The following is a 20,533-nucleotide window of genomic DNA, read 5'->3' on the forward strand; positions in this document are numbered from 1 at the left end:
GGAGGGAGCAAGCTCGGGGAAGGTGCAGATGAGATGACACCACGCCGCGAGAGCCTGCAGGCGCTTGGGGAGACGTGGCTGCAATTCAGAACGAACTTGGCAAACCCAGAAAGCGGTCTGGATGAAATAAGACGCAATCCAATAAAAATGCACGAAGCTGTGCATTGATGCAGGAACAATAAACGGCACAAGCTGAGGGCAGGGAACGGGCAGTACTTTGTGCGGGGAAGGTCTGGGGATACAGGGGGTCACACGCGGCCAGCGGTGTTGTGTTATTTGAGAACGATGAGCCGCACAGCAACAGGAGCCCTGTCTGTATGGCAACCCCGTCTTCCCTGCTCATCCCCGATACCGCGTCCAGTTTTGGGCAGCACACCTTCAAAAGGATACAGGCTTTCGGGGGGGGGTGGGGGGAACAAAACGGAGGAGAAAAGCAAGAACAGCTCCGAGTTTAGAAAATACCATCTGGGGAGAAACTGGCTTGGTTCAGTCTGAAGGAAACGCAGCCGAGGGGAGACGACACGACAGTCTTCAGGCACGAAACCAGAGGCTGTGGACATCTGTTTCGCATGTCCCCGGGGAGCAGGACAAAAGCGGAGCGGCTGGCTCAGCGGCGGGGGGAATCGAGCGGCGAGGTTCGCAAGCAGTGGCGAGGAGGGGACAAGAGACCGGGCTGGGGCAGGAGGGCTCCTTGGGCAACAGTGCCTTTGGGTGTACAATTTGGCTCTCCCAAGGAAATGGGGCGGATTTGGCCCCATCTGGGTTAGGATGGGGGGGATTTGTTACGTTTCTTTGGAAAATTACTGCCCACCCAGGTCCCAGCACTGTGGCTTTGCATCACCCGGAGCCAAGCGCAGCGCGGTCTCTTCCCCAGCAGAAACCTGGAGAAAGGACACGTGAAGCTGACCCCTCCGTGCCATCGGCTCCTGACGATGCTCTCCCTGATTACGAGCTCGTTAGCGAGCAGAGCCCGTTAGAAAACTCTCCCGTCACATCCACAGCCCGCGGCCGTTACCCCAAGGCAACGTTCTGGTGCAAAGCCCAACCAGGCGGAGGGCTCAGCGCCAAGCATCTGCCTCGCAGGGCAACCCGTGAGATTGTTTTCATGCATTTCTTCCATGCAAATCACACAAAGACGGCCAGTGCCAGCTCAAACACAGCTCCGCGTTAGAGAGACCCGTACATACCCAGATTTGTCTGCATTTCGAATAAAATCAGCCCTCGTGGCTATTTAAAAAACCAGATTTCCTTATCACCGGGCTCCACGTGATAGAGTTGCTTGGCATTAATAAAAAGCAACCGCCTCTGCTGGCGCGGTGTTATGCCATACACCTGACAGCAGCGGTTTAAACGAGTCTCTGATAGCTGGGGGTCCATTTTCAGTCATTTTCTGTGCTCAGAAGAGCACAGGGGCTGTGCGTTCGCCCATTCTGTGCGGTTATATCTATTTATTCCCCTACAGCCTCAAGTTTGCTCTCCCTCCATGACTGCAGCGATGGGGTTTCATTTCTGCCTTATTTACTAACAGGATTACAAACCTCCATTGCTAAAAGTCTCTGTGAAAAGCAAGCATGAGGGGAAAAACAACTGAAATATGCAGGATAAATTCAGTCCAAACAAGCATCCTGAGCCAAAACTTCCCCAAATACTTGGTGGGTTTCTAGTCACACCAAACACCACAATGATAAATTGCCCATGCCTTGCTAAACTTAACTGTTTTTCACTGTAATTAAAGAAAAAAAAAAAAAAGAGGAAGAGAGCACCACTCGCAGCTAAAATCCACAGGCTGTGGAGAAGATTCAGCTTTTCGGGGAGGGAACACGCACCTCTAGAAGAAAACCTAACTCATCACCCTACACGGCGGTGGCGAGACCAACGCTGTCCCTGAGGCTCCAACCACGACCAAAGCCCGCGTTCCCCAAAACGGCCCCAAAGGGCCCAAAACGTCCAAGCCTCGGTCCTGGGGCCAGGCGGGGGCAAGGGGGGGTTGGGGGGGAGGCATCTCATTTGTCACTCACCTTTCATACCACTCCCTTCCTCCTGGAATGTGTTACGAGCGGAAGGCTGATCTTCTAAATGTTCACTCCCACCACTTCCCGAAGAGGCTACACTGCTTTGTGGAGACAGGGGGGCATGATCGGAAGGGATGCACTGGGGTCCTCTAGCTCGTAAGTCCTCATGAGACATCCATCCATGTCCTAGAGGCTGGTTTGGCACATTCATGGGTGGGGTAAGGGACACAGAGCGTTTCAAAGGGCTGTGGTGTGTCTGGCCTGAGAGAACTGAAAAAAAATAAAATCAAACAGGTTATTCCCCCCTCGCGGCCCGGGATGCAGCAGAGTCCCCTGAAAAAATAATAATAATTAAAAAAAAAAAAATCAGATGCGTGGTGGTTCGGCACGGTGCTGATGGTTTCACGGTGCCCAGGGCTACTCGGATCCTACCCTGACCTCTCTGGGCCTCCTGGGATGGGAAGGGGACGGGCGTACCTGCAACAGGATGGGGTTACCCGAGCTTGCTGGGGTTGCCTAAGGAAGGGCGTTGCATGGATTTCTCCCTAGCAAAAAAAAAAAATAGGGGCTGACGTCTGTCTTGCAGGAAAGCTGCAGATGTTATTTCGGGGGGAATGGGAATTTTCAAGCAGCTACACTGAGCTCATTGAAGTCGCCCAGCTAAAATCATCCGGACGCGTATCCTGCCCCAGAACCAAACCTTCCTGGGAAAGGCATAGAAATTCCCAGAATGGGAAAGCCGTCACAGACAGACACAGGGGAAGCCTTCCTCTCTGGGTTAGGACTTGGCTTATGCCCCAAAGCACGAGCATTTACTCATCAGCCTAAGGTAACCGTGGAGGTACTTATTATCCGAATAAATGTCTCAGCCTCTTTTGAGTCCTATCGAGCTCCTGCACACCGTCGAGCTATCGTCAGTAATGAGAGTATCCCCGCTCCTCAGCCCAGCAGGTGTGCTTTCATCTGCACGCTGCCTTTCAACCCCCCCGAAGAAGCAAAATGCAAAGCGATGGTACAAACACAGCCACGACAAAGAGGTGCGTCCGAGTCCCTCCAGGATCCTCTATGGAAGGCTTTGTATTTCTTTTTCCTCCCCTTTTTATGCATGTGTGTATTTCCCGGCTGAGCTTTTAATACCACCAAGTTCGACTTGGTTTTAACAAATAATTGTAACAAGACTAGGAAAAGAGCAGTGCACTGACTCCTGTCATTTCAAATCATTTCTTGAGAAAGGATTTACAACACATAGGTATTTACTTGCCTCTCAGTCAAGTAGATGAGTATGTCTTAGGCATTTTAAACCACCATCAAAACAAAATATTAGATTTTCTGACGTTTCTTGGTAGAAAAGTTCCCATTTGAGTATATTTTTAAATACAATCTTTACTGAACGGTCTATGCTTCACATTACTCCATTTTTCACTGGTCCCTTTACATGCTGCATCATTCATTTCCAGTTATCTCTGCAAAGATTTTGCACATCCTTTTCTTTGATCTGTTCCTTAACAGGGGTAATGCAAGCTATTTAGAGAAAAAGATGGATATGGACGAATTACTTATTTCCTGTAGATGAAAAATACAGGAAAAGTTCCGTCTGTTGGCATAGCAAAATTCAAATCCCATCGTTCATGAAGTCATTAAAGTGCCTTATGCTGGTTAAACCAGAAGTGTAGTTAATGTATTTCAATGTACAGATTTAGGATAGAAAACACTTATTTAATGCTTTACTGCAGTTCCACTCAATGAAATCAGTTGGACTCCCTGGGGGCTGTTTCCAGATAACCGAGACCAAAAAATCCCTGCATTCGGTCGTCGCTCCACCGCGCTGGTGGGACGGCACGAGCGCCCGTGCGCTCCCTGAGCACAGCTTTCTGAATGAAGGAGCATGGGGAAACGCCACATATCTGCACGTTCAGTGAGAAAATCTGCTGTAAGGCTGCCAAAGGATCGCTTTGGGGAAAAAGCCAGGGTTTGCTGCCTGCTGGGACAGGTCCTGCACCCCGCATCGCTTTGCACGGAGCCGAGGCGCTGCTGCTGTCTGCAGTGTGCCTGGGCGTAGATGTGCGGTTCACATCGGGATTGCTACCAGAAAACATCTTGTGCTGTTCTGTTACAAGAGATTCACGTCTAGAGATCAGAGCAAATCTGCAGAACGACACTGATTTCTCGAAATTAGCAGCCGTAAGCTTCATCACACGGAAGAAATGAAAAAGCAGATTTTCTGGCCCAGGGAAATCAGAGGGCACAGGGCGTTAAAATGACATTTCAGCCCATATGGGACTGCAGCGAAAACTCTTCAATTTTTTCCTTCAAAACCGATTTCCTTAAATCTGTACAAAACCTCGGGGAAACGCATCATTCTTGTTGTTTTTCCCCCAAAAGCGCCGACGTGAAGCGCCTCCCTAACCACCTCGTTCCGCTGCTAGGAGCGCAGCAAAACCTCTGCGGGCTCCGCGCGTTATTTCCTAACGCAAACGAGTCTTGGTGGAAAACTACCAGCCAGGTGTAACGTGCGGCAGAACTTACGCCAGGTTTCAATTCCCAGCTAATGCCCGGGGGGGAACACACCATCAAAGCCATCCCCGCTGCCCAAAAGCGTAATGAAAACGAGCAGGTAGCCGGGTTACGAAAGGAGGGGAGAGAAAAAAACCCCAGAGCTCGTTTGCTTTTATTAGGCACCTGTAAAAAGCAGCCGGTGCCGCGCGCAGCTGATGGATGAGGCTGAAACCCTGCAGATTTCTGCAACGTCTCCATCGCTCCTGCCTCTGAAAGCGCTTTCTTTCCCCTCCCGGCACGTACCACAAACGTTGCGCAGCAGGAACGGCTCATGCTAAAGAAATTGTTCCCTTTCAATTCAACAACTACAGAAATGTCCTGCAGAAGCCTCTTGGGAGAAAAGGATGTCAGTGAGGACCTGGAATTGTTTTCAGAGCAGAGCTAAGTTTCCTAAAGTTGCGGCGTTTCCTGCCGGGAAAAGAGATATATTTAAGGTTTTCTTGGACGAGATATTTCAGCACTGACAGCTCAGCTGGGAGGGCAAACACCGCAGCTCCTGGCTTTGTGGTGGCACTCCCAAAGTAGCACCGGCACAGGGCCCTGGAGATGTCACGTCGCCCTCCCAGGGGAAAGAAATATCTAGCATTAAAAAAATAATAAAAAATGGGGGGGAAATATGGGATGAAACTGGTTAAACGAGCTGAAAAGCAACACCGGTGCTGAGTGCCGCAGCTGCATCGTCCCTGCTGTGCCCCGGGGCACACGGCCACACCGCATTGCAACGCCCAGGGGGCCGAAGCCACCCCAAATTCTTGTGGGAGAAATTCTGTGTGAGGAAATATCTGTGCCCTTTGGGTGAAGGAGAGGTGCAGGAAACGGGCACGGGCAGCTGGGCACCACTGCCTACGAGCTTGCAGGACAGGAGCCGATTGTAGGGTGGCTACGGGATCGCTCGCAGGACGTGTGGGGCTGCTCCGTCGGTGCTGCGTGACAGCTCTCACCCTGCTGCGCCTGCGCTGTCCTCGGCCCCAACAAAACCTTCCAAACAAGAGGATGTTTTTGGCTTCAATCCAGCCCGGATTCCTTCCTGAGCAGCAGTACCCTTGCAAACTGCTGCTCTTCCATCTTCATTTTCCTTCCCCTAATTAGAAGCCGTCGTCGGCTGGTGGAGAAATAATGAACGCCGCAGGATGGTCAGCAACAATTAGAAATCAGCCGGTGCAACCTATTTGAATTAGTTCCACTTCTTTTCCTGAGATAACGTGAAGCCGGAGTCCGGCAGGCTGTATTTCGCTAAGCCACAAGCAGCTTTACTAGGCTCCGAGTCAATTCACGCAGCTTCCCAGCGATGCGGTAGGGGCAATTCCTCTGTTGAGGATGCTGCGGGCACAGAAAGTCACCAGCGCTTTGAAACTGCCCCGGCTGCCCTTGTTGCTATTAGCACCTCTGATGTACATTTTATAATCTTGCTTTTTAGTGGTGGTAAGAGAGCCTGGAGCCTGCAGGCAATGCTTTAAGGCAATCACTTCCTAAACAAGCCAGGAGCGTGACACGTGCTTGCTGCTCCGGACCGGTGCAGAGCACGGTGTCCCTGCCCATTTATTGGCACCTTTACCAATCCTGCTGCTCGCACTCAAGCCCTCGATTCCTTTAAACGGCACATGCAGCTAATGATCTCCAAAGTGTCAGCTCAGAGCAGTTCCTTCCCTGCTTTTGGAGCACTTTTTGGATGGTCCAGGGTGAAGCCAAGAGCTGCTGATGGCTGAGCAGGGACAATTTGCTCCTTCAGCCTCTTACCGGAATAAATGCCCCATGCACGCTTCAGCAGCAGCAGAGACAAGAGCACCTGCCTCCTTTTCTCCTGCCCTGTGAAAATATGAAGCTCTGATTTAAAAAGCAAGCTAATATATTCTTCCAGGGCACGACCGGCTTCCATGGTGCAGCCAGAGGAACTCAAGCCACGAACAAAGAGAGGAAACGCGCCGAGGGGCGGCCGCGGGGCCGAGCCGGCACACGCGAGCGCTGCAGCCCCCGAGCGCGTCCCGCTGCCGGGCTGCGAGGGTTTTCCTGCCCGCCCGCATCCGCACTGGAAAATTCGAAGGACGTGCGAGCAGATCTGCGCAAAGAGCGGAAAACCCAGCTCACCGGAGCGCTTCCGCGATTTTCTGCCCTTTCTCACCCGCTGGCGTGTTTGGTCGGAGCCCCGTTGTCACTCACATTTGTTTCCTTCTGCCTTCGTTGACCCAAGCGAGAGCTGTCAAATAAATCCGAAGGAGGGCACGACAAGTCTTACCTCCTCTTCTACATCACCACCGTGCATAGCGGATGTCCCACGAGAAGCACCTCTGCCTGGGGATCGCTGCGCTGCCCAGCCTGGCTCCTTCCACCCACACCTGAACAGCCCCAGCTCCACGTGGCAGCCCGTTTTTGTGCAGATCGGCACCACCTGCTTGCACCTCGACGCCAGCTCCGAATGTCCACGGGTGCTCAAGCCATACCAGACCGTGTTTCCCTGCAAAGAAAGCTCCCCTGGCCCACCCAAATGCACCCGAACTGCGGCCGGCCACAACCCGGCAGTCGCTGCTAAATATATGTCCTCTGAGATCAGCTTGAGATGTGTGGCATCCTGGGGAAAAACGTAATAAATAACCCGGAGCCAGCACGGAGAAACGCGAGGTGCTGCCGAGGTGCTCTTAGGTTTCCAGCCGAGCTAAGCTTCAAATTTCCAGGGGACAAAAATAAAGGGGTAGGGAGGGAGCCAGGGTTACGAGCGAGCGCGGCAGGAGGAGGGATGTCACGGATGCTGCGGATGCAGGAGAGACTTTGCTCTATCCCCGTGCCTCCCCAGGTAAAGCTGCCTTTATTTCAGCCCAAACGCTGGCCAGGCTGGAAGCCACCACGAGGGATTTAGAGAAACTCTGGGGCTGCAGGGCGTGGGATTGTTTCCCCTACAAACCAGGCTCCGTTCAGCCCCGGGCAGGCTGCAGCCCTCCAGCTCCGGCTCTTGGGCAGCCAAGCCCGGGGTTTATTTTTTCTCTCTTCCTTTTTGAAGTGGTGTTGCCTATTTTGGTACACAAGGGCTAATTTCAAGAGTGTTTTTGTTCACCAAAGACCACATGGAACAGCGTCAGACATTTGTGTTGTGGTTTCTCAGGGTTTCGGGCCAATTTCTCAGCCGGTGCCTCAGAAGGAAAAAGCCACCCATTCCTGTAATTAGAGCAGAGGAATTGGGCTCTGCAGTCAGACCTTCCTCTAAGCAGCATGCGACAGCTGTAGGACACTCGCTTTCCCTCTGCCCGGTGCACCCGTAGCAAAATCTGGCTTAAAAAAGAAGAAAAAAAGTGCTGCGAAAGTGCCTTTGGAGCAACACACCAAGCTGCTGGTGTGAGCGTTTCCTCCGAGAGCAGCCTCACACCTACCGCTGGGTATGGTTTTTTCCAGACCACACGCTGCCCTGGCAATGCCCTTCACTGCTGCACGGTCCCCAGCGGGTCCCTGACACCCAGAGGACCTTTAAAACAGCCTCGCGTCCCTTTTACCAGTGCACAGCCCAAACAGCAGGTTTGCAAAGCAGAATATCGTCCCTCTGTCACTGTTGAAAGAAAATAGCGCTGCAGGGTGCACATCGAGCTCCTCTGGAGATGAGTTTCTGGTTTTAGTCTAAGAATGGCACCTCTTGGCTGCAAAGCTTGTCACGGTGCATCCCCAGGCAGCGTCTGATCATGTACAACTCGTTTTCTGGTCTGCGGGTATCTGAAGCAGCGGCTTGACCCTGAAAGATTCACTGTACAAACGCGGATGTCCTTAATCCACTGAGGCTGGGCAGAGGTTGTCGGGCTCCTGCAATCCTCATGAAGCAGCCGGCAGCTTCGGGTGGGTGCTTTCCTCCTGCCTGCTGCCACTTGGGTCGGGAAGCATCCCCTAAACAGCAGCCAAAAACCCCCCCAGTGCGTCTCAAGCAGAACTGAAAGGAGCATTTTTCAACACGATGACCCTCGGACTCCTTCCTTTGTGCATTTTTTTCCTCTTTGGATTTTGTGGCTGTGAGTTTAGCTTCGTGCAGTGCCGGGCAAGCCGCGTCCTTGCCTCTGAACCCCGGGCTGACATAAGCCATGGGGGGAGAAATGGTGCTAAGCGCAAGCTCTGTGCGTTAGGAGAAAAACCAAAATATAAGCACAGTGCTGTCTGGAGCAGAGGAAGGAGGAAGAAGCCCGGACTGCTAAAGAGCACGTCATGCAAACTTTAAAAAGCAAACAAAAAAGACTTTTAAAAACGCCGTTTCCTGTTCAAGAAGAGGACTGGACAGCGCAACAATAACCCGTTTGTTCGTGCCGCCGCCGCTCTTTTCGAGCGGTGTGTGCGGGGCCCCATCCAGGCTCGGCCGGGGAAGGGGACACGTCTGTGCCGAGCGGACGGCTCCGGAGACAGCTCTGCTCCGGAGACAGCTCTGCGTGCAGGAATCGGGCCGAGCATTATTCACTCCTTCGCCTCGCAGCAGGAGCGGGGCCCCGGGATGCTCGGCGCGACCCGCCCCTGCGTGCCGCGGGCTGGGTGTGCACGCATCCACAGCTGCTGGGTGGAAATACAGCTCGCTGCGGCTCCCCCGTCCCGTCTCTCATTGCTGGAGGGGAGCCCGGCTCGTCCCGCCGAGGAGCAGCAGCCCGGAGCTGCTGTTGAGGTTTTTTGCACGGGGTTTTCCCCAGCCCATCCGTCCGGGATTGAACGTGCAGCACAAGGGTGCGCGAGGCCGGAGCGGGGAAGTGGCGCTGGGGTGGAGGAACTCCGCAGCGGGCTCTGCCCTGAGCCAGGGTGAACGTAACGCCCCGATCTCCAGGCCAAGAAACGCGGTTTCTCTCCTACATTTATAGGCAAACCACAGAAAAACAGTGTTTGCCCCTGGGGAATCCCGGCCTGTTAATAACGACGCTGCTGTGCCGATCCGAGCCTCGCTCGTTAGCCCAGAACTCCCCGATTTTTGCTAGGGGCTCGCAGGGGGAAATTCCTCCCCTGCTGGCTCACCAAGCCGGGTAAACCGTGGTGTGACACCGAAGCTCTCCTTTCTGCTGCCCCCGGACTCCAAGAGATGCCCAAGGGCATCTGCTCTGCAGTCTGGCTCTGTCACCCCTCAGTGGCACCCAGGAGGTCGTGGGGGTGCTGCTGCCCTGTGCTGGGTGCTGCAAGGTCCCCGGTTTGAGAAGCACCTGCCTGCCGAGACCGCTGACTGCAGGAGCTGCTATGACACACTACCCTGCAGACGGAGAACCCCTTCCTTCCACTAAATCATTTCTGGAGACCAAGCTGGAAGAGAGAAGTCAGCAGCGTGCCTCTGTGTAGCAATACGCAGCCTGTAGGGTAAGAAAAGAGGGACCCCGAGGCAGCCGAGGTGAATGAATCGCCCTCTAGAATTGCCCCAGGACTGGTGCCCTAAAGGATCCGCCCTCCAAAGGATCCAATAATCCCCAAAAATTCATTAAAAACCCGTAAAGCTGACTCTGTGCCGGACGACAGCGTGCCTTTACGAGTGACAAAACGCAGGAGGACAATTTATGCCTTATGTGACGTACATCACACCTGAAAGAGACGTTTTTCATCTGAAAGGGACAGGACTGGTGGCTTCGCCATAGCGCGCCTCCGCTCACCGCCCCAAACACCAAGCTTCGCCGTGCTCCCCGACCAGCCCCAGCAGCAACAGGGTAGTCATCGCCAAACACTTTTTCCCTAATTTTCCCTAACTTTTCCCCATTATTGCCCCAAATCAACCCAGCTCAGCTTTCTGCCCCCTCTGCTCGTGTGTGCCACAGATCCGCCCTGCTCATCCTCCAAAACGTTTCCCAATTCCTCAGGCACTGAAACTTTCCCCGGTTCTTCAGGCGCTGAAATATTCCCAGTTCCTCAGGCACTGAAACATCCCCAATTCCTCAGGCATTTCCTCGCCGTCGGGTTACGGCACAGATCGTAGTGCTCAGCAGCCGGGGCGGACTACAGCTACAAGAAAACATCGAGCACCCAGCCTCTGGGAGAATTGCGTAACGAATGGGAACAGCAAATTTGAGGGGAGAAAAAAAAAAAAAAGGCAAAAAAAAAAAAAAAAAAAGGCTCAGCTTCGAGGCTGCCAAAAATGAGCCATTGATTACAGCGCATTTGATCCATTTGCATTCAGAGAGCTTTGCTTTGGAGCCGAGATGGAAACAGAGTCTTAATATAGCTGGAGAGAAAATATCCTTCTTGCACTCTCCTAACTGCACTTTGATAGGAAGCAGCCACAGAGCAGATGGTGCCTATATATAATCACTAGACCTATTATCCCAGCCTCTTTTAGTAATTTGAAGGATGTGATAACCACAAGGAGAACGGCAAATATTCCCCCTCCTTCCCTCCCTTCCCCCTGCTAAGAAAAATATCCAAAAAAAAAAAAGAGCAGGAAGCTGTAATTATGGGAACGATTAAAAGAATTTCCAAATGAAGTAAATAACTATTTTGCACGCTGCTCCTTCAAACCAGAAGTCAGAAGTTAATTAAATAGCAGCGTGTTACCGAGTCGGGATAACGCGGCGAGTCCCAGCGCAGCGCTGCAGTCGGGAGGAACTGGATTCACTCCAGATTAACACAAACCAGAGCCTTCCCCTCCCCGCTTCCAGCACGCGTGTGCACGCACCGCTGCTCTCCTGCAGTCCTCTGTAGCTGCTATTTGCTGGCAGGGGGGAGGAGGGCTGATCCTTCTCTTTTTTTTTTATCGGATCCAAGAGTTTCGGGGTTTCAAGCGGTCAGCGAAGGGGATGTGATTCTCTCCAGGGCTCCCTGCCACATGTGGATGCTCAGGAAAGCATCACAAAACCGATTTACGTGATGTTGCGAGGGGAGGCTGGGGAAAGGGGGTGTCTGGAGGCTGTCGTGGAGGGGCAGAAAAGGGTTTTTGGGGGGAATGTGCATGCCTTGGCCAGCACAGACCCTTCCTCTGCCTGTGCACGCCAAAAATAGCCCCTGGTTACAGGGGCTGGAAACTAGGGGTGGGGTGGAAAGAGCAAGGCCTGCTTGTGGTCAGCCAGCTGGAGGGATTATTCCTTGGATGCTTTAAGGGCCCAAGGCAGCAGTCAAGGTGCTGGGGAGCATCCCTGGGTATGGGGCCGGCAGCCGTGGGTCCTGGTGGCGATGCTGACTTAAGATTGGGACCGAGGGAGCTCGTGGGGCATCAGGCAAAGCAAATCTTCCCTTGGGGGAGAGACAAGCTCGATGCAGTGAGTAACCACAGCTTACTGCCGTCTGTCCCGGCGTCCAGCAGGCACCAGAGCGGCTGGTAAAACACACCCCTGTCTGGGAGGGTCCGTCCATCAAGAAAACCTCTGGGCCGAACGACACGCGGAACAGCCGAGGGGGCTGCAAGAATTACTGGGGACGTCTGACTTCACTCCACAGCTCAGCGGGCATCAATCAGCCCTGCTGGCATTTTCTGTGCCGCTCCGGGGTCAAAAGCGTGATTCACTGGCGACAGGACCACAGGATAACGCACGAAACCACTGCTGGATCCCACCCAGCGGGAGCCGTTTTGCCCCCAGCCCCCCCCAGAGCCCACCCCTGAGGCCGCAGCGGTGCCAGGGCTGGGTGGCCCTGCTTGGACACCGCGTCTGGGCGGCGAGGGAGCAGGGCTGGTGCTGGGATGAGCACTGAGAAGGGGCCCATCGGCTAAAAACCAACCTGCTCAGCAGACCGGCACACGGAGAAGGGGCACAGCGTGCTCCGTTGGGATTTTGGACGCCCTCCCTGATAACCAGAGGGTGAGGAACAGCAAACAGCACGGCCTCAGCAGCACGGAGGGCTACTGGCTAGAAAGCAGAGCTCTGCAGTGACCATAAAAGAGCAGCAGCAGATCCTTCCTGGCCTTGCTGACACCCCAAAAGGCCACGGCTCTCGTTCTCCAGAGCTCCATCACTCTTGTTCTACAGGATTAGTGGGATATCGAAGCGAAGGGACCTTGGCAAAGTGTTCTCCAACAGTACGTGCAACACTAGAGGGCATGAGCAACAGCAAGACCACAGCTGAAAGGCTCGAGTGCAACAAAGGCCAACGAGCTTTACTCAGTCCATCACTAAAAGAGAGAAAAGAAGCAACCATCAGAGCCAGACAAAGGTTTTACAGCCTCTGCGCGTGCCGGGACACCCTGTCGCTGGTGGGGCCAGCGATGAAGATGACGCTGTGCTTCGGGCACCACCCCATTAACGTCAGAAAGGTGCTGGCTCGGCGTTGGGCTGCTGCCACGTGCCCTGTCCCAGCCTTGTCCTTCCTTTCCGCGGTGTCCCCACGCAGCAGGGTTGGAGCAGGGCGCTCCATCTCGGCGCACGGCCCGGCCCGGTGGGAAACCAGAGGACGGGGAAGTCACTGAAGACAATTCCTGAACACGAAGTGATCCCCCGATGGCAAGAACAGCCCGTTTGGTTGCTTCACTGCTGTAACCTCACGGTTTTGGTAACTTCCCATGGGAAGAAACGTGCCACACGGTGTAAGTTGGCCATACACTGATGATACACAATCCCCTTCATCTGGGGTGGCAAATCTACGCATGGCACAGCGCCGTACTTGCCAGCTGCCCAACAACCCAGCAGGAATCTGGGTGTTTTACGGGTTAAAACACGCAGCTCCCATCCTGTTAGCGGGCTCAGTGAGGATACTGGGTGCAGTGAGGGGTTCTTCCCCAGAGGCAGGCAATGATCTATTGCACAACCCCGTAGGAGAGCCAGGATACTCACACTCAGTCCACGACAAGTCCATGACTTTTTTGGTGCTGCTTCTTCCACCTTAACTGCTTGATAACCTGGGGAAGAGCCGCACCGTCTTGTTCATCTGCTCTCTCACCAGGGAGTCCAGAATTGGGGCAAATCTAGGCAAAATCCAGCAAGCAACGTCACGCACAGGCACGCCAACACACAGCTCAGTAGCTGCAGATCCACCTGTACAGCAGCAGCTGGGATTGACCCTCCTCTGAGGAAGAGCAACACGACAGAAAGCCCTTGCCAGGACAGCAGCGTCCAGGGGCCGGCACCGGGCTCGCTCAGAGCAAGCAGCCGCCGTGGGATCTCCACGGAGTTTAAGTGCCCTGGCCCTACGCCACGGGTGAGAACCCAGCAAAATTTCACCTTAAATCACCGGAAGAAGTAACGCTGTTATCCCAGGTCATATGCTGGGAGCAGAGGAGTGGAAAGCATGGGGTTAAGCAGCGCCGTGCTTCCCCTCGACAAAGGAGAGCAGGCGTGCAGCCAGATCACCCCCAGGTGGAACCGATTACATCGGGGAGAGAAGGGGTCGGAGCCGCTGGGCTGCAGCTTCCATCGCATGCCCCTTCGTCACAGATCTTTGAGCAAAGAGCCAAAGGCTCGTACCTCTCTTACTAAACCGTGTTTTTAAGAAAGTGCTGCAAGCGAAGGTGTTCTGCAAGCCGGGCGTTCGGTAACTGCCGCCTGCGCTGGCCGCAGTGCCAGGACTCTCTGCTTCACCCGTCCCATTGAACCCGGGGCAGTTTTGCCTTTCTGCCCGCTTTCTGCCTGCTCGCCCCTTTGCTAACATCAGTCGATGCCATCAGAGAAAGCTAGAAACGAGCTGCAAGCCCGAGCAGCCAGCAGAGAAAGCCGGAGCTGCTTGCACCGTGCAAACCGGGGTCTACATTGAGCCAGAGATGCAGAGGACAGCACAGGGCGAATTCTCACGTGAATGTCAGCTACCCACATTTAAACCCATATTTAAACCCTTCACCGTGATATTGTTACGTCTCATTGTGCCACCACGCCAGGCGCAAGCACCTCGGCCAAGATCAGCACGCGGCTCCCCTGGGAAGGGCTTCGCCCCATCTCGGTGTCGGAAGCTTTGCAGCGAAGGGCTGCGCCTGGAACCTGCTGCTGGGTGAAGCCCCTGCCCAGATCAACACCTCCAAGGGAGAGGAGAGCTCAAAAATAATAGCAAGAAAACCTAAACAAACAGTGATGGCTTGAGGGCTTTGCTTTGGAATAAAGGATTTGCGGACATATTGAGCGACTCAAGGGGCTGGGACAAAGGCTGACCAGCCGTGTTTGTTTTTTAGCATCTATTTGTGGACTTACTGTGCTCGCGTCCAAGCAAATATTGCGTTAAGGAAGCTCCCGACCTAACACATGGAGCGTGGTCTCTGGCTGTTGTCTGAGCACGCTGCCACCAAATACATCAGCGGGAGCTCCAACCCAAGGAAGGCGTCAGTGTCAGCAATTCTGGGTGCTGTGAGGCTCAGCCTCTGGTACAAAACACTTGGTTGGGTAACACTACCTGGAGGAGGCTGCTGCTGCTAACCCTCTGTGCAAAATGCAGTCTGCTTTGCCCATTTGATGTGTATTTTTGTCTATTTTTGTCTGTGTGCTGGAATAAAAATCTGAGCTGAAGCCATCCTGATGCATTATTGGGGTTCTGGGGAACCATGGGGTGGTTTGTGCAAGCTACAGCTGAATGTCTAGATCGGGCTGAGGATGTGTCCACAAACCTGCTCGGCCTTAGAAATCAGTGTTTAGAGAAGGTTCCCTTAGTGTGGGCTTTGTAAATCCCCCAGCTGCATCAGAGGGCTGTGCTGGTGCCATGGGAAGTGGCACCTCTGGGACCTGGACCAGGCACGGGACGCTGTGCCAGGGGCTCATGGCCGGGACCACCGTGGCAAAGGGACATGGCCATCCAAAAAAGGACCGGGGTAACGGGTAGGGCTGAACATCTGCCAGCCCCACAACTGCTCTTATCCCAGCCCCACAGCGCACACCTCATTTCTGGGAGAATTTAGGAAACATCTCAGCCACGCAGCATCTTGGGCACTGCTTTGTCTGGTGCCAACGCTTGGGGACCCACTGGGCTGGAGGAGGGTCACTGCTTTTGCCCAGAGAGAATCTGTGCACAGAAAGGCTGACAGAAACACTGAGGGATTTTTGAGAGGCGTCCTTTAAGACCCAGCGCTTCTTGCGGAGCTTCAGCCACCATCAATGATTAACCTGCTGCACCCGGTGCGAGGCTCGTTTAGGCGCAGGCCCTTTTCCTGCAGGCCCCATTTGGCGTCATTCAGGCCTTTCCCCTCTTAGGTAAACACCCCAAACCTCACTGACATCTCGGGTCTCGTCCTGTTGCGGAGGTGGTGTCAGCACGGCTCAATCCCAGCTCCTCAGCAGGGCTGGGAAGTCACCTTCACCCATCATCATCCTCGTCCACGGATTACGCTCGGTCCTCCCTGCTTTTTGCTCACGACGCGAGGACCCAAATCCCTTCTGAATCCACCTATTCTAATCCTTTCCTGGGGACGAGAAGCCTCTGAACTGCCAGGCATGCAAAAACCACGAGGTAGGGCCCCCCAGAAAAATCACCAGGAGGTAATTTTTTCAAATCAAACCTCGCACCACTGCGCCTGCCAGCCCGATGCCATCCGACTCTGCTCCAAAGCCACCCGTGCTGCCAGAGACGCCCTGACCTACGCGGGGCTGGGAGAGATACACACTGGGGACGGGATGGGAATGTCATCTGGAGCCTGTGGAGAAGCTGAGACCTTTCTGCTAAATCTCTGGGTGACAAGGGTGGAGACCAGAGAGGCAGGGACCGGGCCGCTACGGCAATAAACCCAGAGCCGCATCTCATATCATCGTCGATTTGAAACGCCACCTAAAAAAAGCACCGATTACAGGAATGGAAGAAAACCAGAAGCCTTAAGTGAGCATTTTAGAGCTTCCAGCTATTCAATTGTGGGTTTCCACATGCTGATAGAAAAGCCAGCGCCCTCGCCACAAGAGGCCTCTCCTCCCCGAAGCGCTCTCTGCATCCCTTACGGCATCGCTAGGGACAACGTTGTCCCAAGGACAGGTGGAAAGGGCGGGTTGAGAAGGCTGCACTAAAATGGGGATAAAAAACATGTTTTGGAGGAACGAGCTGGCCTGGCTTCCCCATGCTCAGCGTGACCCAGTGACGTGTTATGGAAACCAAGAGAGGTCACCGGGTGCTGGCTGCACCGCCTTGTGAGGAAGGATGCAACGGCCTCTGCTCGAGTCCTCCACAGAGAGCACGGGTGGGCAGAGGGGCTCCCGAGCCTCACTAGGAGGATGTACTGCTCCTCCTCTGCCAAGGACAACTTGCAGGCACCAACGGCTGCTTTAAAGAGTCCTGGCCGCACCACATCTCCGCGAACGACCACCGGTAAAGCTCCAACAGCAGCACCCTGCAGCACCGCCAAGTGTCCAAACCTGGGGATGGGCTCGGCACCGTCCACTGCTCCCACCAAAGCCTGGCAGGGCCAGAGGAAGGGGGAGAGCTTCCCAACTCTCCACCTCCTGGAAAACGTGGAGGAATGTGCGTCTAAACCCCCCAATCGCCATCAGCTTCGCACCTCTACGCACTGCAGATAAGGGGAGATGTTTTCAGATACGCCCTGAAGATCCCGGATCCCAGCCCCGCTTCCCAAAATGATGCCTGAGCTTCGGGGCCCCAGTCCCATTCCCTCCAGGGAGGCTCTCATGTCCCCAGATCACTTCTGGAAACGAAGCATTAGCTCCCCGCTCGCTTTGGGAACTTTTGGAAAGTGAGCTGCAAACCTAGCTGGAGCTACATGAAACAAAAGGGGCCGCCTTCCATAACACGCGTTTTTGCTCTTACAGCTTCTTGGCTGTTTTTCCCTCCTCTCCGGCTGCCAATTCTTTTAAAATCCCACAGGATTAGAGAAAAAAAAAAAAAGTAAAAAGGAAAAAAAGGCAGGCAGGAAATAAAAAAAAGCAGGTAGGGAAAAAAAAATAAAGGGGAGTTTTCTATGGCCCGGATGAAACTAGCCCGTTTGCTAAACACGGCAAAGAAATGTTTTCTAGTGGTATGGGGGGGGACCAGCTCCCCAGCGGCTCCCACCAGCGCTGCTGTCGGTACTTACTCGTGCTTGTGCTAGTGCCGATGGTGTTGATGGTGGTGGGGACGGAGGAGGAGGAGTAGAGGGGCAGATGGCCGTTCTCGCACGCCAGGTTTTTGTCCTGCCAGCTGGAAGCGCTGACGCTTATGCCCGAGTCTCGAGAGTTTTGCCATCCGTTGAGTTTATCGTCGGAGTTCTGTCTTTGGTGATAGTAGTGCGTCTGCCCGTAGTCCACCGAGTCCGACCGGCCCCGGCTCTGGCCGCCGAAGCTCCCCGACGTGCGGTCCTCCAGGTGGTTGAGCCACATGGCGAGAGCGCTCCTGTCCTCCAGCGAGGTGGCGGGGTGTATCAAGGCGTAGGACAGCAGCTGCCGGCTCTCCTCGATGTGTTGGTTGTGTTCGATCGAGTGGGCCAGGATTTTAGGCAAGAGTTTCATGTATTCGACTTTTGCTTCGATGTTTCCGGGCTTCAGTAAAGGCAGGTGGGTTAACAATAGGGAAATCACTTTATCCTTGGATTCCTGTTGCCATTGGTTAATGATTCCTGTTGAAGGAATTAATAAAAAAAAAAAGAGAGAGAGAGAGAGAGAATTGAGAAATGAGCAAACAGACCTAATAAATAAATAAATAGACTCAAGCAGGGTAAATACACGACAAAGGGATCCCTGCACGCTTGATGCCACTGCACGAACGTCTCCTAGGCTCTGTCAAACATGCCTCTCCCAGGCAGGAGGTCACCGCTCTCCGACAACCAAGCTAAGGGCGAGGTGAGCCGAATTCAGCACCAAGAGCTACCGGGCACTTCTGAAATTCACTGCCTGTACCCACCTCTGTGGCCACACAGCTCTGCTGCTGCTCAGTGAAGTTGTGTTATTATTAATCCAAGCCATAATTCAGCTCAATTCCAGCATCATTGCAGACTACGCAAAATATTATGCAAAACCTTTTCATTGATACACTTCACCTTTTAAAAGCACCGAAATATTATGCCTAACCTTTTCGATGATAAGCTTCACCTTTTAAAAGCACTGGTTAGGAAACAGAAAAGGAGCTGGCATGGGCAAGAGCCCTAACAGAAAGCAGGCGTCCCGCAGGGGCATCGGGAGAGGGACGACCAGCGAGCCAAGGTGCTGGTTCGCTCACCGGCCTGGCGTGACAACCTGCCCCAGAGGAATTCAGGGAAGGGCTCAGTTGTAGCAACTGCAGAGCTGTTGCTGGTCTGTGAGCTCACCGCAGATAGGAGAGGTTTTAGAAGACAAGCAGAAACAAATGCGGGATCTAGCTTTAAAAATATGCAAAGGGAGAAGCCAGGGAATTACAAACTGGTCACTTAGCTCGAACTCTTGGAAAACTGATGGAACAAATAATGAAACAAGCTATTTGTAAGTACTCAGAAGATAACAAGATGATAAGTGACTGCTGACACAGATTTGTCAAGAACAATTTAATTTCCCTCTGCGACAGAGTAACTGGCCTGTGAATAACTGGAGGAGCAGTAAGCGTCATATATCTTGATATTCATTAGACATTGCTGCACATGGCTTCCTCGCCAGCAAACCAGAGAAACACGCTCAGACGAAACTACTGTAATGTGGGCACACAACTCATCAGAAAACCATATGGGAAGAGTCGTTACTGGTGATTCATCGTCAGACGGGGAGGATGCGCTGAGCAAGGAGCCCTGTCCCGGGTGCGACACTACCCGGCGTTTCGTTGGTGATATGGGTGATGTGATAAATGCGTTCAGCGTGCGGGTATCGCACTGGGAGAAATGAAAACACTCCACTAAACTGGATTAGAAGCAAAACAATCTTGAGAACCAGAGGCAATTTGGAAAAAAAGAGCATTATGTAGGGTACAAACTTGTGCACGCAGGTGGGAAGGAACCGCTGCGCTGCAGCAGCCGGAGAACAGGCCCACGGGGAAGAGCCTGGGGTTAGGAAGCGTCACAGAGCGAACATCAGTCAAAATGCCACGTTGCGCACAAAAAACGCATCAGCCAGGCTGTCATTTGTCTGAGGTGTGGGAGACCGACGCAGACAAGCTGCTCTCCGTGTCTCCTGAGGATGCTAGTAAGAGGTTTCAATTGCAGCACGGGACAATGAGGTCAGATGAGAAGAAACTACTTCCTACGGGTAGGGATGGGGACACCCAGGGAGAGATCGCCTAAGGATGTTGTGAAATCTCCACCCCGAGGTCTTTCTGGACAGCTTATAAAATAACAGCCCGGGACAGCTCAGGATCTCCCTCGAAGGCCCTGCCGATGCTTCCCAGCCACAGCTGTCTCACGCAGCCTACCAAAGCCCTCTGCGGAGCCCTCACACTTTCTGTCACTGTAGCAGGTCACGCCTGAGAGTGTCTCTGAAAAATTATTTCCTTCTGTTTCCTTTAAACACCCTGACCCCAAATTTTACCAAGTGAAACCCCGAGTTCTCATGCTATAAAAACAAAAAAACACCACAGAAACACAGACCTTCCTCTGTGCGTTCTGTCTCTGTCAGACATCTCCTACCCATACGGTAGAGGAAGCTGCTCTAAATCTTTGACTATGTCTTTCTGAGGTAACTGAACCCCCTCCCATGAAATGAAGCTCTGGATGTCCGCCTGTAGGTTCTCTCCTGGGAAGACCCAAGCGCAGCCGCAGCTAACCCTACACTCCCAACACCCGTTCACACCGTGACCCTAAAAAAGCCGCCACTTCGCATTTGGTTACCACATCCAGGGCCAAACCCTGCAGGCTGCCTTCGAGGCGTGCAACTGTTTTAATAGCAAGCCACTAGATGGCTTGCTGGAAGCGCCGGTGGCTCCCGCTGGAACTTTCTGTGGCGGTCGGTGCGTACTTCTCCACAGCCCCGGCCTCCTCCCCGGCTGCTCGCCGCCGCCACGCCGAGCCGTGGGGAAACGCCATGACGCAGCTTCGGTAGGGAAGGAACTGCGGCGTCTGTGGCAGGACGGAGATGTCAGAGCTTTGTGCCTGCGGAGATGCTGCGGATTCACACCCCGTTTGCTGTTGTTTTGGTGTCTCAGAACCGGATTTGGAAAAGTGAGCTTAACCTACGCGAGCTTGTGAAGAACACACAGGTGTAGTGGGCCTCCAGGTCCCCTCTGCTGCGGGCACACGACACACACAGCTTATGAGGCAATGCAAAGCAGCT

At 53.6% G+C, this 20,533-nt stretch overlaps 1 protein-coding gene across 4 annotated transcripts in view; it reads right to left on the minus strand.

The window, feature by feature from the left end:
* The window catches only part of SAMD4A (sterile alpha motif domain containing 4A), an 83,322-nt gene that overhangs the window by 17,270 nt on the left and 45,519 nt on the right, over positions 1-20,533 (minus strand). For 2 of the 4 annotated variants that reach the window (XM_066998610.1, XM_066998609.1), the window contains exons 3-4: positions 17,404-17,922; positions 2,019-2,282 (exon numbers count right to left, since the gene is read on the minus strand). In XM_066998610.1, coding sequence (XP_066854711.1) covers positions 2,019-2,282; positions 17,404-17,922 — 783 coding nt within the window. The remainder of the gene's footprint in view (positions 1-2,018; positions 2,283-17,403; positions 17,923-20,533) is intronic. The other 2 variants (XM_066998612.1, XM_066998611.1) reach the window with 1 other exon arrangement.

The sequence above is a fragment of the Anser cygnoides genome, chromosome 5, assembly GCF_040182565.1.
Source record: "Anser cygnoides isolate HZ-2024a breed goose chromosome 5, Taihu_goose_T2T_genome, whole genome shotgun sequence".
NCBI lineage: Eukaryota > Metazoa > Chordata > Aves > Anseriformes > Anatidae > Anser > Anser cygnoides.